Consider the following 16,235-nt stretch of genomic DNA (forward strand, 5'->3'; position numbering starts at 1 on the left):
TTCAACTCTAAATGGTTCAATAATTTGTTGCAACCTCAAACTCCAATTGCTCAAATCATTTTGTGGCGTCTCAACTAAAGGGGTAAAATGAGCCAAATTGAGTCAAATTGTACATGTTTTTAGGAGTATTGACATATTAAATTCCAACGTATGATATTTGTAGTGATTAATTCTAAGGTTTAAAACGTTACATATTAAATTCAAACATTTCATGTTTTTGCATTTTGTAGCCAAAATGCTCTTTTCAAGAATCTTTTTCACACGTGGCATATAACTATTTGATCATTCAGTCGTCTCTGATGTGACACATCTGAAAAAAAATTGTTGAAACATGCATTTAGACTACAAAATACGAGAACACGAAAAGTTAGAATTTAGTGTGTAACGTTTTAAATTTTATGGTTATATCACTACAAACATCATACTTTATAATTTAAATTGTCATATTTTATGTTTTTATCTACAATCATGAACTTGTTCTTAATTGATATTCTATGTCAAATTGAGTTGCAAACTGGAATATTTTTATTTTTTCTTAGCTGAATAGCTTAAAAGATCACGAACTTTAATGTGTTTTATAAATTTAACATGAATTTTTAATTTGGATACCAACCAATTTTCAAAATTTTAAGCACATAGCAATTTTCCGTCAAAAAAGCGCTGATGTGGACATCGACATATTATTTATGTCGGTGTACACATCAGCATTTTCCTGTCGGAAATTTACTCGGTGTCTAAAACTATATAGAAAAAAATAGATTATGCATTCATTGGCGAAAATTAAAAATTCATATTAAATTTACAAACTATATTAAAATTCGTAACTTTTTAAGTTGTTAAGCTTTTTTAAACATTCTCACTAGAAAGAAAAAAAACAGATAAAATGTTTGATTACCATTTGAATCAAAATGCATTATTGCTTCAAGACCTACTTGAGGTCAATGTACCATTGTTTTTCAAGTCTTTATATTGTCCAGCCAGTGTTACTTAGGAGGGACAGCTTGATTTAGGTTGGTAATTAAGCACGTTGGTATGAGAAATTTTGGGTAGGGGCTCCTTTTTATGCCTTTTTCACATTGGGCTACCTTCTTCACTTAAAATGACTCATTTACACATCACCATCTGCATATTATGCGGGGGGAACAAACCATTTTAGGGGCCGTTTGGAAATCAGAATAAAAATTAAAATAAAAAAAATAGAAATGAAAATGATTATTTTCATTTTTTATTTGATTCAAAATTAGTGTAGGAACGGAAATGGGTAAAGTTTAATAAAAAAAATATTTATTATTTATTAAAAAGATATTTATTATTTTTTAAATATGATTATATAAAAAAATTATTATTATTTGAAATTATTTTTAAAAAATATTTTTTTTATTTTTTTAAGTATATTTTTATAATAAATATTTAAAAATAGTTTTTATAATTATATATTTATTATTAAAATATTTTGTTAAATTTTAATTCTCCTTTCCAAAAATCCATTCTCATAGGTAAGGGGGGAATGAGTGATTCCCATCAAAAGGGTAATCACATTCCCATTTCCTAGTATTATTTGACAAAATAAACACAAACAATGAAAATCATTTCCATTCTCATTCTCATTTCTCTTTTTTTTGGCGACCCAAACAACCCTTTAATATTTTTTTTATATTTTTTAAAATTTTAATTTAAAATTTTATTTTTCTAAACATTTATTTTGGACAGAAACAGTGTGCATTACTCTTACTGTGGAATGCGTATGAGACCAAATTTATATCTCCATCTAACTCAGACATGTTGAAGGAGATATTAGATAATAAAAATGAAAAAAAAAAATACATAATTTATTGAAAAAAATAATTTGAAGAAATTCAAATGAAAAAAGAAATCAAAAGTATACGGCCTTTTGTTAATTTTTGTGTAGAATATAAAATTCATTTTATGAAATTTTTCTAACATAACCACTAATTGCTTAACATATTTTCAATATGTAGAATTAAAGACATTAGCATCCAAGTCTTCCCTATATGCAAATTCTTATTCAACATATTTCTAAAAGCCTTTTCATAAATGCATACGGTACGTAATATTTAGATACGTTGAATTTTAATTAGTTGGCACATCAAGAAACAAAAAAAAAAGTTTTAATTTCAATATCAAATAAATCACATACTTTTTTAAAGGCTTAATCACCAAAAAATACCAAACCTATACGTCTTGTGTCAGATTTAGCCAAACCTTTAAAAACCACCAATTTTAGCCAAACCTTATATATTATGTTTCTTTTCAGCCATTTTTGAATCGAACCGGATTTACTGCCTATGTGTCATCCATTTCACTTCCAACTCACCAAAATTGGTTGACATGGCAATATTTCAAAACACTAACCCAACCAAATCAAACCATACAAAATAAAACAAATCAATTTAATTAATAATTAATTTCTAAAATTAAGACTAAATGAATTTATTAAAAGAATTTATTAAAAATACAAAAACCATTTATAACTTTAACCCGTTAAAATTTCGAAAACCGCCGCCGTCCGACCAACCACCGTCCGAGAAAATTCCGGCCACCTCTATCAGATCAGACCCATGGGTCTGCTCCTTCACCGGAGAAGGAGAATCTGGGTCTGCTTCACTTGTAGCAAAAAAATGCTTACTTTGAATATAACTAAGCGTCTCCTGTCAATTTTATAAATCCTAATCCTCAAAACAGAACACAAAAGCAAACCACTTCCCTCATTAAACCCATCTCTCAAATTGGTGCATCAGCTAATAAAGTCTCAATCTTTACCCAAATCTATGGCTACCCACTTGGTCTTTCTTCTACAAGCAGATTCCATGAATACCCATCTGGGTTTTGCTCAAAGCCCAGATCTTTTCTCACTAAATCAGCAGCAGCTGGTTCTGGTTCAACCCCAGAAGAAAAGGGTAGTGATGTTTCAAAGCCTGAGAATAAAACTTCAAAGCTCGCACTTGTGTTTGGTCTATGGTATTTCCAAAACATTGTGTTCGACATTTTTTACAAGAAAGCTTTGAATGTTTTTCCAGATCCATGGTTTCTTGCGTCTTTTCAGCTCTTTACTGGGTCTATTTGGATGTTAATTTTATGGACATTGAAGCTCCAACCATGTCCCAAGATTTCAAAACCATTTATAATTGCTCTTCTTGAACCTGCATTGTTTCACACTATAGGAGAAGCAGACCCATGGGTCTGCTCTGATATAGGTGGCCGCAATTTTTTTGAGCGGTGGTTGGTCGGACGTCGACGGTTGGGTTTCTCGTAATTTTAACGGGTTAAAGTTATAAATGGTTTTTGTTTTTTTATTTAAAAATTAATATGGTTTTAAACTTTTTAATTATTTAATAGATTTGATTTATTTGGATTTGGTTTATTATATGGTTTGATTTGATTGGGTTAGTGGTTTGAAATATTGCCATGTCAATTAATTTCGCTGAGTTGGAAGTAACATGGATGACACATAGACAATAAATCCGGTTCGATTCGAAAATGGCTGAAAAATAAACACAACATATAAGGTTTGGCTAAATTTGGTGGTTTTTAAAGGTTTGGCTAAATCTGACACAAGACGTATAGATTTGGTATTTTTTGGTGATTAAGCCTTTTTTAAACTTGATCAACCTAATATATCTCACTACTGTCTCCCTAACTTTTTTAATAAAAAGACTTATCCCCTTAAAAATCCCTCACCTTTTACCGCCAATTCGTTTAAACCCTCACCTTGTAAAACCAACAAATATATCTAAATTATAATTTTTCACTTTCAATTGCGCCCTTAAATATTAAAATTCTCAACTTTTAGTTTCAATTACACCCTTAAACATTTTCCAATACTTCAAATTTTGATAAATATTCAAAATGGTCTTCATAGTTATAATTAGGACAAAACCACCATCTTACTTAAATTTTTAAAAAATAATAATAATAATTTATTAAACATAAATCAATTAAATATATTAATAAATATTTACAAATATAAATTAAATAATTCTTTTAAATTTAAAAAAAATCCGACATAAACCTGTTGAGGAAGACAAACCAGTCGTCTTTGTCTTCCTCAGAACAGAGGAAGACAAACTCTCTTCCTCCATGGAAGACGACGACGAGCGAAATTTTAATTTTTAATTTAAAAAATTAAAAATAGTTTGTATTTAGACTAACTGTATAATATTTTTAAAAAAACAATAAATATAAATTTTTTAGCGGGCCGGATAGTAGCAACAAAATCATTCAAATATCGGAATTCCGTTAATTAATTTTGTAAAGTATAGGCTGCATGGTTGCAGATATGAAAGAATATTGTTAAGTTTTATAATTTTTGAAAGAATAGTTTTATTTTTATTTTAAATAAAATATTAAACCCTATTTAAAATATATGCTAAAATTTAAAATATTGATTTGAACATTTTTCAAGTAAAAAGAGGTCACTTTAATGCTTGAGGGTGCAATTGAAAGTGAAAGGTCGTAATTTGGGTATATTTGGTGATTTTGCAACGTGAGTGTGCAAACGAATTGGGGGTAAAAGGTGGGGTTTTTTTTAAAGGGGATAAGCCATATAAAAATGGGATATTAGCAAAACAATTAATATTTTAATTTTATAACGATTTAACTTGTTTTGCCAAACATTACAAATCAAATCCTAATCTTTTTATTTTTTTCATTTTGTAGCCCAAATTCGTTTCCAGCAATTTTACCTCCTTTTTAGGCTACATAATACAAAACCGCAAAAAATTGAGCTTCTATTTGTAACAATTTTAAAATGTTGGGATTAAATATGTCAATACACTTATCTAATCTGGCAATCCGGTCCACATATGCACAAATTTACCGGAAAACAAATTTGAACTACAAAATATAAAAAATGGAAAATTCAGTGTTTGTTTTGTGACGTTTTGAATAATGAAATTTAAATCGATATAAAGTTGAAATGTTATAATTTGTTTTGTTAATGTCCTTATAAAAATTGGACTCTTTTAAGATCTTATTGACTATCAAATAAAAATAGGCTTAATATATAGTTTGACTCCTGAACTTATACTTTTTACATTCAACTGTTAAATTTAACGTCTCACTTATTGAACCTATGAGCTTGTAAAACAATCCTACTTAATCCCTGAAATTGATAAAATAAGTAAACATTTAACCCCTCCGCATCCACTTAACACTTGAAACATTCTAGAAAACGTTTAACCTCTCCATGTTCGGTCGGTTGGTTGGCTATTCAGACGAGCGGTTAATTCGGTTAAGTAATTGTCGATTCGGTTTTAACTTATTAAGGTTTAATTAAGATAGTACTCTGTTCCAACTATAACTGTAAACTTTAATACGTGGACGGTTTAAGTTCCTTCTACGAAGGAACTAAGCCAAAGACACAAACAGTAAATCACAATTTCCACGTGCTTTAAACCTTAAAAATCCCAATTATTTGAGCTTTTTCTCAATCTCTTGTCTATAAATGGAAACCCAAGCCAACACACTGACACACATGACACTGTTTTTATTTCATTTCAAAAAAAAAATATCAACCAATCAAAAAAAAACACGTCATCATCATCATCATCTCTGTCTTTTTTCTTCTGCAAAATCTCCACCTTTCATGGAATTACCAATTGAAAATATTGGCGACGAGTACCAAAATTACTGGGAAACTAAAATGTTTCTCCATAATGAAGAACTTGATAGGTACTTAATTTAATTTAATTTGATTTTTGGTTTGTTTATCAAATTTTTTTTTTGTATTTAAATTTGAAGTTGAATTTATGTTTTATGCATAGTTGGGCTATGGATGAAGCTTTTTCTTACTACGATTCGAGCTCCCCGGACGGAGCGGCTTCGTCGGCCGCTTCGAAGAATATAGTTTCGGAGAGAAATAGAAGGAAGAAACTTAATGAGAGACTCTTTGCTCTCAGAGCTGTGGTCCCCAACATTAGCAAGGTGATGATCCATTATCACATTTTTAATTATATCTTAAATACATTTAATTAAAAGATTTAAATTTTTAATTTGTTTTAATTAGATGGATAAGGCTTCAATTATAAAAGATGCAATTGATTATATTCAAGAATTACATGAACAAGAAAGGAGAATTCAAGCTGAGATAATGGAGCTTGAATCTGGACCGTTGAAAAAGAATCATAGCGGCGGTTATGATTTTGAGCAAGAATTGCCTGTTTTATTAAGATCCAAGAAAAAGAAAATTGATCAATTTTATGATTCTACTGGCTCCAGAACTTGTCCAATTGAAGTGCTTGAGGTAATTCTTTATTTTATTTTTTAAGTAAAATTTGATTCGACTTATTATGTAAGTTTAACCGAGCATGATTAAATTTTTGATAAAAGGTCAATTCGGTTTTTAAATTTGTGATTTGAGATAAAAGAATTCACTCTCGATCATTTTGATTAATTGAAGATAATATTTTTTATTTTTAGATCAATTATTATGTTGTTGAAGCTCTAACCCTAAACAATAATTCACCATCGTTCATGTTATTGTTGTAAAGTGTTGGAGACAACTACATTTCTTTTTAAAAAATAATTTTAAATTTTAAATTTTCATTTTTTATTGTTTGATTAGTTCAGTCTCTTCCAACATCTTAATCAAACATGACAATAGATTATAGAGGTATATTTAATATTGTATAAAGTCTTGAACTGCACCTAATTAATTATAATTATCCAAATTTTGGTTATAGTCTCAATTTCAATTTAAACATATTTTATTTGTAGGGTAAATTCTTATACATTTAATGATTTATTTTATTTTTTATTTTGGGTAGTTGAGTGTTGCTTACATGGGAGAGAAGACTTTGTTGGTGAGTTTGACATGCAGTAAAAGAACAGATACAATGGTGAAACTGTGTGAAGTATTTGAAAATTTGAAGCTCAAAATAATTACTGCAAATATAACTACTGTTTCTGGAAGGCTTTTGAAGACTGTTTTTATTGAGGTCAGTATTATTCACTCCATTTCAATCTCATAATTTTTTAGTGTAATCAATAAATTGAAATTTAACTAAAATGTGTGAATGTATAGATATTATATTAAGTCTAATAAATAGTGTTATCACCGGAGGATCTCGGATTTCATTTTAGTCGGGTTTAATCTCTAGTTAAAAGTCTGAAATTAACCTTCTTTTAATTTGAATTCATTACAAACTTTACTTGTCTTTTTTTTAAATGCTAACGCGAGCCAGTCTGAAGCATATCATTACAAACTTTACCTGTAATATTTTTTTTTTTTTAATTACTCTAGCATAAAAGAGAAACAAAGGGTGAAGGAAGGTATTAGAATTTAGAAGTAGGATCCACAGATTGGTAATGTAATGTATATAAAGAATAGACAACTTTAATAAAGTGTAAAATTATGATGATATTAATTTTCAATTTAAGAGCAACTTGATAAAAAAATCTAACCCACGTGTTCCAATCATACGCCCAGTCTCACCATAAAATTAAAGACATGACCCCACCACATTTTCCGCTTTTAGATTATAACAATGTTGATTATTTTGTGATGGAGTGATAAATACACCTCTCCCTTTCTAAAATTATTTGAGCATTCAAATTAAAGCTATCAATAAAATTACTATAAAAGCATATAATATTTAAATAACAACAAAAATAATTTAACTAATAAAAAAAAAAGTATCATTGTAATAATTGATGCGATATATCAAAATTATTATAAATATTTGTTTAGCATAAAATAGTTTTATCTATAGAATACAAGTCCACTCATTATACAAGTTCGAGTTAAAAAATTATAAGAAATCAGGTTGTTTGAGAATTTAGAAACCGAGGAGATGAATTTTACTCAACATCTAGCCAAAATTCATTTCCATAGCAGACGTTGCAAGTAGAATCATTGTTTTTTTTTGAGAGAGAAAGACTTCAAGGAGAAGGAGGATAAATTATTATTAAATTAATTAATTAAGTCGTTATTCTTATAAGCACAATCTTATTAAAATATTAATGCTATATAAAAATGGATAGTTATTCATAAAAGAAAATGAATAGTTGTAAATTTGATTTTTCTCTCTCACTATATGTGTAAATTAATTTTCTTCTATGTTTAGAGGCTTGACCACCTCAATTAATGAAGAAATTTATATTTATTCTAAATTCAAATTATTCATTTCATACCAGATAAAGTTTTATATTTATAATGAATACTAAAAAGCTTATTCCATCTAATAATAAAAACACGTCGTCAACATTTAAAAAATTTATATTGAATATTATTTATAATAAAGAAATAATATCCATTGTAGCCCAACAAAAAAGGCAAGACAGTCAAATTTGTTAAGGTGTCAAGATTTTGTTTCTGGAACAAGTCACAATCCAACGTGTAAATGAATAGGAATCATTGAGGACCGCAGCTGTTATATAGTATTCCCCATGTTTAAATTTAGGCATTTTTTTAAAAGGCAAAAGGTACAGAAAAACTCTCGTAATTTTTACAAAAGTACAGATCAATCCTTTTACTTCTTTTAGGTGTAATTAAGCCCTCTTTATTTTTAAATAGAACAAATAACCCTTTCGTCCAACACTATTAGAAACACTCGTTAATAACTGACATATCTCTCATAAGCATATAGGAAAAAAGTTCAAAAATAATTTTAATGTTTAAAATATTTACCGAATATTTGAGGAGGTAAGTGTACCAAAAGTAAAGTAAAAGGGTTTATTTGTTCGATTTTAAAACACCGAGAGTTTAATTGTTCAATTTAAAAAATATGAGGGCTTAATTGTACCAAAAAAATAAAAGGGCTGATATGTACTTTTTAAAAAAAATCGAAGATTTTTTTGTACCTTTTGTCTAAATAGTAGTATTGTTAACTATTTTTAGTCATCAATATATATTAAAAAAACACTATATTTACTTTAATGTTACTATTAAATTTGAATATCTTTTTAATATAACTATAGAACTAAAGTAAACAGTAAAGACACAATTGAAAAAAAAAAGTTGATCCTATAAAAAGTGTAATGTCTTAAAAAAATATCAAAATAAGATAAATTATAACCAATACTTTTAAAATCTCACTATATAACCTAATTTTGTATTTGTTGTGTTAATTATGGATACTTTTCAAATTAATTTTGATTTTATGTCATCCATGTCACTACAGAATTAATATATTTGATTATAAATTTTCAAATGTCGTTTAAAATCAAATTGAATTATTAATCGTCTAAAATCAGTTGGTTAATTTTATTTTTGATTTAAAATTAATGTTCCTGTTCAAGTATTGTGATTAAAATGTGTTTAGTAAACATTGATATGGTGATTATTTTTGAAAATGTGTCATACTTAACACGATAAACTGAAATTCAATTAAATTGGATAATTTTAAAAGTATTGGTTAGAATTAACCATCTATAAAATATTACTAATATTTTAAAAATATTAAGTCTATATATATGATCATGAATTTTAGATTACAATATCTATTTTTTAGTTACAATCATTTTGTTTTTGGTAAGAAATCATTATCAACTTAGATTACAATATCTATTTTTTTCAGGATTTTGTCTTACCATAAATAAAATAAGCTAAAAGGGTTTTTGATTGTAGGGAGATATCAAAATCAGCATTAATATGATGTCTAATTTAATACTATATAACTATTTTTATTAGAGAGAAATACAATTGAACTATTACAATGGGTACTAAACTCCAAAAACATCATTAGTTATTATATTATCAAAGTGTAGTTATAGTTGAATAGGCCCTCCAGGACTTTAACTTTTATCAATTAAAAATATCCATGAACTTATTAAAAACAAAAAACCAAAACTTTTCAAATTGATGAGTTGGATGGCCCGGGTTTTTTTTAAACCATAAAATAGATATATAATATTAAAATATTCTATTAGAGAATTTTAAATGGTAAAAAATTAACTGATGATACTGTTAAGTTAATTTTTAAAATATTTCTACCAAATTGAGCATATTTCTGGATATGTAAATTCATTTTGTATTTTTAATGTTAATTTTAAATTCATAAATGTATTAGTATGTTAAATGTGAAGCTAATAATGGTTTAATTTTTTTAAACATAATCTCCTAGCAGGCAGATGAAGATGAAAAGGATGACTTGAAGATAAAAATTGAAACAGCAATTGCAGCACTTAATGATCCACATAGTCCTATGAGCATGTAAACTAAAAAATATTTTCCTATGAAATTGGATTATTTTGGTCATCTTGAGTTTTTTTAGTTTTATTTTCTTTAGTTTTGGCTTCCATAATTCTTGGATGTGTTCATTTTATGATGTGTCTAGTTCTTTGTTACTTGTCAAAAAGAAAATACCATAGTCCAAATCTATCACTTGTTAGAAATAATTTTAATTTTTTTGTTATGTTCATAATTTTGGCTTTTTTTTGTATCAAATGTATTGAACTTTGAAGAATTAATAGTAGTTTTCTCATTAATTGATAATAAAGTATCCTTTTTATACTAAGTAGCTTTTACAAGTTCAACCACAATTAATAACTAACTCATATGTCATGACACTAATCTAACAACTAACTCATCATCACATAATTAGGACCATCTAGAATTCCTTATACATATTATTTTTGTTCAAGAAGTTTTTATACTATTTTTTTTCTTCTACCGGTCCCTCTATTTACATAATTTTAGAATTTTGGGTTCTTTTTTAGTCTTCTCCATATGTACAATTTTTTTGTTCTTCCAGTCCCTTAAAAGGATCTGAAATTCGAAATTTTGCTAAGTACAGAACCCAAACGTAAACAACTTTACAGTAGGAGTCTCTCGAACAAAACTGGTAAAATAATAGAGGGGTCTTCATATAGATTTTATCTATAATTATTGCTCCAATCAAATAAGAGAAGATTGCCACTTAGACAAGTTACTGAAAATGTCGATCTTTTGAAATGTCTATAGCTTGAGAACACTGCTAATACATAGACTAAGCACAATCCTACACACCATAACATCACCATTTGGTTTAAAACTGAAAAATAAGATAAAATTATCTCTAATAGCCTCCTTCAAGCTAAATCATACAAATATTGTACGTTCAATTTGTTAAAAAGAAAACACACAGAACAATGAAAAATCAAGAGGTTTAGTTAGAAAATTAGCTAACTGATTAACATAAGTAACATGTAAAAGATGACGAACATTAGCTTGAACATTCTCACGAACCACATGGCAGTCGATTTCAATGTGTTTAATGCGTTCAAGGAAATCAGGGTTGTGTGTAATATGTAATGCAGACGAGTTATAAATTCATGTAACCTTTGAATATAACCATATGGGAGGTATTTCACCTTATAAATCCATTTGCAACCGATTGGTCTTTTATTTGCTGAAAGGTTAGTTAAAGTCCATGTTTTATTAACATGCAAAACATCCAATTGATCAGTTTCCATAGCATCTCTTCAACAAGAGTGATTAATGACTTTTTTACAAGAAGGTGGTTCAGTGATGGTAGAGATTTGAAGAAAACAGGCTTGATGTTTTGCTTTTAAAAAATGGTAGAAAAAAACATTATTAAAAGAATGAGAGGTAGTGATTGAGGTCATGGGCGGAACCAGGGGAGGGTCGGCCGACCCTCCACGTCGGAAAAAAAAAACAGATTAAAAGTTTTTTTTTGCAGGGGCGGTTATAACCGTCCCTATTGATAAGGACGGTTTTTCCCTTATAGGGGCGGTTATAACCGCCTATACAAGTACAAATTACCATATTTAAACCGTGTTACTGCCGTTTTATTTTTTTAAATAGCCGAAAGTGAAAATTTCGACCCTTCTAAATTTGGGTTCTCGTTCCGCCACTGATTGAGGTCATGGACCTTCTAAGAATATGAATAGGTTTAGCACGTAGGTGCATTTGAAAGAGTAAACATAGAGCTACATGGTGAATTAGAAACATCAAAAGGGTTAGGCACATCAAGTAAATCATTAGTTACATCAGGATTAAGAGTATGATACAGTTTAATAAATGGTAAATATTCATTTTGAGACTGAATCCAAGATTTCTAGAAGAAAACAATAATTTCATGAAAAATTACATTTAAAGAAAATTGGGTTTTAAACCATAGATTTTGAAACCAGTAGTATTTGATGGAAAATTGATTAAAAGTTAAAACACTTTAAATAGTTCTTGGATTTCAATGAATTTTTGTTTGAAAATGGTTCCTAATATTATTAGAGGAAATTTTTTAGAGTACACTATTTTCACTTTTTATTAATTTATATTTTTTTATAGATTTTTTTAGTGTTTTTTCTAATCGTGTCCATTTTAATGTAATTATAGTGTTTTTACAGTGTATCCATGATATTTTTTTAGTATAATTATAATGTTTTAATAGTATATGTATGGTGTATCTATAGTTTTTTTTATAATATATACCATAAAAACACTACACCATAAACATTGCAAATACGCTATAGATACACAAAAAATATATACTATAACATAAATACACTGCAAATGCATCATAAGTCAATTCATTTTTACAAAATCAGCAGTATCAAGATAATAAAATAAATTTATGAACAAGAGAAAAATAAAATAATTATATGAACAATAGAAGAATTTTATAAACAAAAAAAATAATAGATCTACAATAATGTCTTTATAAATATCTAAATTATATAAAAAAAATTATAAAAAATTTAAAAACGATATCGAATAATCCATCGGAAGAAACGTGGTGACGAGAAAATCAATAGAAGAACCGTAATGATAAGATATCCACCGAAAAATACGCAACAGCAAAAGACACGACGAGAAATCTAGTAAAAGACGCGCGGCAATGAAAGGGAAGAAAGCGATTTGTGGTAGAAGTAGACGAACGGAAGAAAAAATTAAGAGAAGTAGAAAAACGAAAAAAAAGAAGAAAAAAAGAGAATTTTGAGAAAGAAACTATAGAGAGAGAGAGAGAGGAGGTGCGGTTACATGGTTTGTTTGTGGAAAATGACCTAAAATGAGTCTTACTCTAAGCCTTATATATATAATATTATTTTTGTAAATATATTTGTTAAAAGAGCAACGATTTCAATATTGAAAATAAATTTTAAAATCAGGTATTTTAAAAGTAATTTTATATTATTAAAAAGAGTTTATATTAAATCATCACTTTGGCACTCTTTTTTTTTCCATTTATCACAACTGTTAAAAATATAATAAATCTTAAACATACTATATATACATTATTATTATTACAATAATATCAATATTATGATAACTAATAAACAATACTATAATTAAATTAATAGTATGCTGAATTCATATACATCAAAATACATTAAAATTTTATTAATGGTAAAATAAAGTATATTTAAATTACACAATTACTAAATTTATACTATATTTCTATAAATATTTTTCTACAAAGTTTTAAGCCAATTTTTTATTTTTACAAAAAAATAAACCCTTGCTTTTGTTATTTATTTCTTTAAAATATGGCATTTATGTGAAAATCTCATATTTTTAATATTAGAATTAGGATGTGGCCGACCCCGATATGAGCAAATTTCATTCACAGGATCTACTATTGCAAATTTTTCAAGTTTTTGTCATTCCAATTCGTCAGCAATGGAGTCTCTGCTAGCCACCTACGCCTCTTCAGACGATGAAGAAGAAGACCCAAAACCTATTCATTTTCAAAATTCTATTCCATCTAAACCCCTAATCTCTTCCTCTTCTTCCTTCTCTATTCTTCCAAACCCTAAATCCGAACCCACAACAATCGACGACGAACACCTAAAACCCTCGTCCTCCGTTTTTTCTTCAATGCCTAAACCTAATTCCCAATCTTATTCAAAGCCAGCCAAAAGGGTTGTTCAGTTTAGGCCTCCCATAATCCCAAAGCCCGCCAGTTCTTCCGACGACGACGAAGATGAGAAAGAAAAGGACAGAAAGCGGCGAAAGGAATCCGATTTCGTTCTGAAATCTTCGTCTAAAAATTCATATCCATTTATCCTGCCCACCCCCATAAACTCATCTCAATTCGGTTCTCTTGGGTCCGCTTCTGGGTCTGGAAGAAGATCAATTCTTGATGTTGAACCAACAAATGTTACAGAGACGGTTAATGAACAAATTACAGTGAATAATGAAGTGGGTTACGATCAAAGTGATGGGAATTATGTGGGTTTTGTTGGGTATGAGATGGGTCATGATGGGTCAAATAGTTATGGTGGTGGGTATGAGATGGGTCATGATGGGTCAAATAGTTATGGTGGTGGGTATGAGATGGGTCAAGATGGGTCGAATAGTTATGGTGGGTATGGGGATTATTATGGTGGTGATGGGTTAGGAGGAGGATCAGAAGCTGTAGCTGTGCCTGAGACAGCAATGTTTCAAAGTGAAAGTGATCAGTTTAGGGTTTTGAGAAAGAAGAAAGGGAAGTATGAGATACCTACTGAGGTTATTGAGGTGACTCAGGACGAGTTGACGAAGAATCGTCCGAGAGAGGATCAAGTCAAGTCGACTGGAATTGCTTTTGGGCCTGCCTATCAGGTAATTTTTACTTGCTGATACTCCCTGTTTAATTTTTATCATATCAAGCTATGTTGCTTACTGAATCGAGAAATGATGAACTCAATGTTTTTGACTAGAATAGATTGGAAATCAAAGTTTTTAGAAGTGATTTTGGAAAGTAAATGCAAACTGAACCCTGAAATGTAGGATTCGTCGAGTTTCTGTGCAATGTAGCTATCAAGATATCACATTGGCTTGTATCTTAATATGTTGATAGGTTCTATAATTAATAAGATATGTTTTCTAAATTAATAATGGGTTCCTTATGTAGATGCTCGTCGAATGGACATGAATGGATGTGTAATGTAATCTATCTGTAATCCTTTTTCTTTTTGCATGTATGTTATCCATCTGTTATTCTGTTTATGTTTGTAGTTGTTGCATTAATTTTAGAATATTTACTCTTGCACGTCTTGTTTTTCTCTCAACTCCATGAAGATAATTGTGTTATTTATATAGCACGGAAAGGGAAATGTTGAAACGGGAAACATTGAAATAGAAAACATCAAAATAATATTGAGTTTGAGAGTTTCAAAAGTTCTTTTCCGGAAACGGAATACCGAAATATAAGACTGAAGAAGTTTATGTGCAACATAGGTCTTGGTATTTGGCGAGAATTATGTTTTTGGTTCAGTTTTCAGTTGGATTGATAGGATTTTTTTGCTGTCTAAGTTCTCGAGTGAGATACTGGCAGGACATAGCTAGACAAAGCATGCAATGTTTTTTGACCCATAATAGTAAAATTGAAAATGTAAAGGAAGAAGAAATTATGATGCCATCTTTACAAGGGTTTGTTATCTGTCAGGATTTAGAAAGTGAAAAGAGCCAAATGTTGTTTGGATCTGTTAACTATTTCATTTCTGTCTACTACGGAATTAGATCATCCACCAATCACGAGTTTGTTGCCAATTCTTTGTTGTGTTGTATGAAAATGGAAATGCCTGGACAATGTTGAAAAGGAAAATGGCGAAACAATATAATGTTTTGGAGTTTTAGAAGCATTTTTCGGGTAAAAAGAACCTCAAAATGTTGGATTCCATAAATTTTCATGCAACATGTTGTAAAGGTTAATTTGAAGAATGTGCAGTCGAGATATTTTTTTGTCAGAAATGGGAAATTGCAGTTTATGTTATTGTTGAACTTACAGGGTGACTTACTGCATCTGAAACTGTCTGCATTTTACGAATTTCTTTTGAACATTCTGCGTATACGACTTATTATGCAGCTCCTGGAGTTCGTTAGCATAATTTGATTGTTTGTTACTTATTGTGCAGCCTGCTTCTACAAAGGGGAAGCCTCTAAAGCTTCACAAAAGGAAGCATCAAATCGGCTCACTGTATTTTGATATGAGGCAGAAAGAGATGGAATTGACAGAGCGCCGCTCCAAAGGCTATCTTACTAAAGCACAAACACAAGCAAAATATGGATGGTGATATTGTGAGCATTTCTTTATATTTTGTGTACAATATAATATCAAATGTGTCTCTTAATCTCAAATGCAAGCAAAAATGGCAAGTCTAATTTCTGGATATTTTGCTCTTTGCTTATGGAGAAATTCTTAGGATAACTGATGCCTTCGGTATGTGCTCTGTTGTTCCTCCCCATCTCTGTTAAGTGCTATTTATTTCCAGTTTCCATAATTTACAATACGTGCTCTCCAAATTCTCTGATAATTCACTTGGCAAAGATGTTTAGGCCTTACGTGTGTGTA

General features: G+C 29.1%; 2 protein-coding genes across 3 annotated transcripts; both read left to right on the forward strand.

Annotated features, from left to right (window-relative positions):
* Positions 1-5,483: 5,483 nt before the first annotated feature.
* Positions 5,484-10,216, forward strand: LOC126670590 (transcription factor bHLH35). 2 transcript variants are annotated; one of them, XM_050364357.2, is made up of 5 exons: positions 5,484-5,691; positions 5,784-5,943; positions 6,026-6,262; positions 6,786-6,956; positions 10,083-10,216. In XM_050364357.2, the coding sequence occupies exons 1-5, from the start codon at positions 5,495-5,497 to the stop codon at positions 10,173-10,175; spliced, it is 858 nt and encodes a 285-aa protein (XP_050220314.1). In that variant the 5' UTR covers positions 5,484-5,494; the 3' UTR covers positions 10,176-10,216. The 2 variants fall into 2 exon arrangements, with proteins under 2 accessions (XP_050220314.1, XP_050220315.1); XM_050364358.2 differs by having other exon boundaries at positions 10,086-10,216.
* Positions 10,217-13,498: 3,282 nt separating this feature from the next.
* LOC126670106 (uncharacterized) lies at positions 13,499-16,164 on the forward strand. Its single transcript, XM_050363763.2, has 2 exons — positions 13,499-14,503; positions 15,799-16,164. The coding sequence occupies exons 1-2, from the start codon at positions 13,580-13,582 to the stop codon at positions 15,955-15,957; spliced, it is 1,083 nt and encodes a 360-aa protein (XP_050219720.1). The 5' UTR covers positions 13,499-13,579; the 3' UTR covers positions 15,958-16,164.
* Positions 16,165-16,235: the final 71 nt, after the last annotated feature.

Source organism: Mercurialis annua, linkage group LG2, assembly GCF_937616625.2.
Source record: "Mercurialis annua linkage group LG2, ddMerAnnu1.2, whole genome shotgun sequence".
NCBI lineage: Eukaryota > Viridiplantae > Streptophyta > Magnoliopsida > Malpighiales > Euphorbiaceae > Mercurialis > Mercurialis annua.

What these genes read in the sequence shown, in the direction of transcription:
- LOC126670590 (XM_050364357.2), top strand. Translation starts at nt 5,495, where the DNA reads ATGACACTGTTTTTATTTCATTTCAAAAAAAAAATATCAACCAATCAA. An exon ending in CATAATGAAGAACTTGATAG is followed by an intron (nt 5,692 to 5,783) that starts GTACTTAATTTA and finishes TTTTATGCATAG; the next exon opens with TTGGGCTATGGATGAAGCTT. An exon ending in TGAAGACTGTTTTTATTGAG is followed by an intron (nt 6,957 to 10,082) that starts GTCAGTATTATT and finishes ATAATCTCCTAG; the next exon opens with CAGGCAGATGAAGATGAAAA.
- LOC126670106 (XM_050363763.2), top strand. Translation starts at nt 13,580, where the DNA reads ATGGAGTCTCTGCTAGCCACCTACGCCTCTTCAGACGATGAAGAAGAA. An exon ending in CTTTTGGGCCTGCCTATCAG is followed by an intron (nt 14,504 to 15,798) that starts GTAATTTTTACT and finishes CTTATTGTGCAG; the next exon opens with CCTGCTTCTACAAAGGGGAA.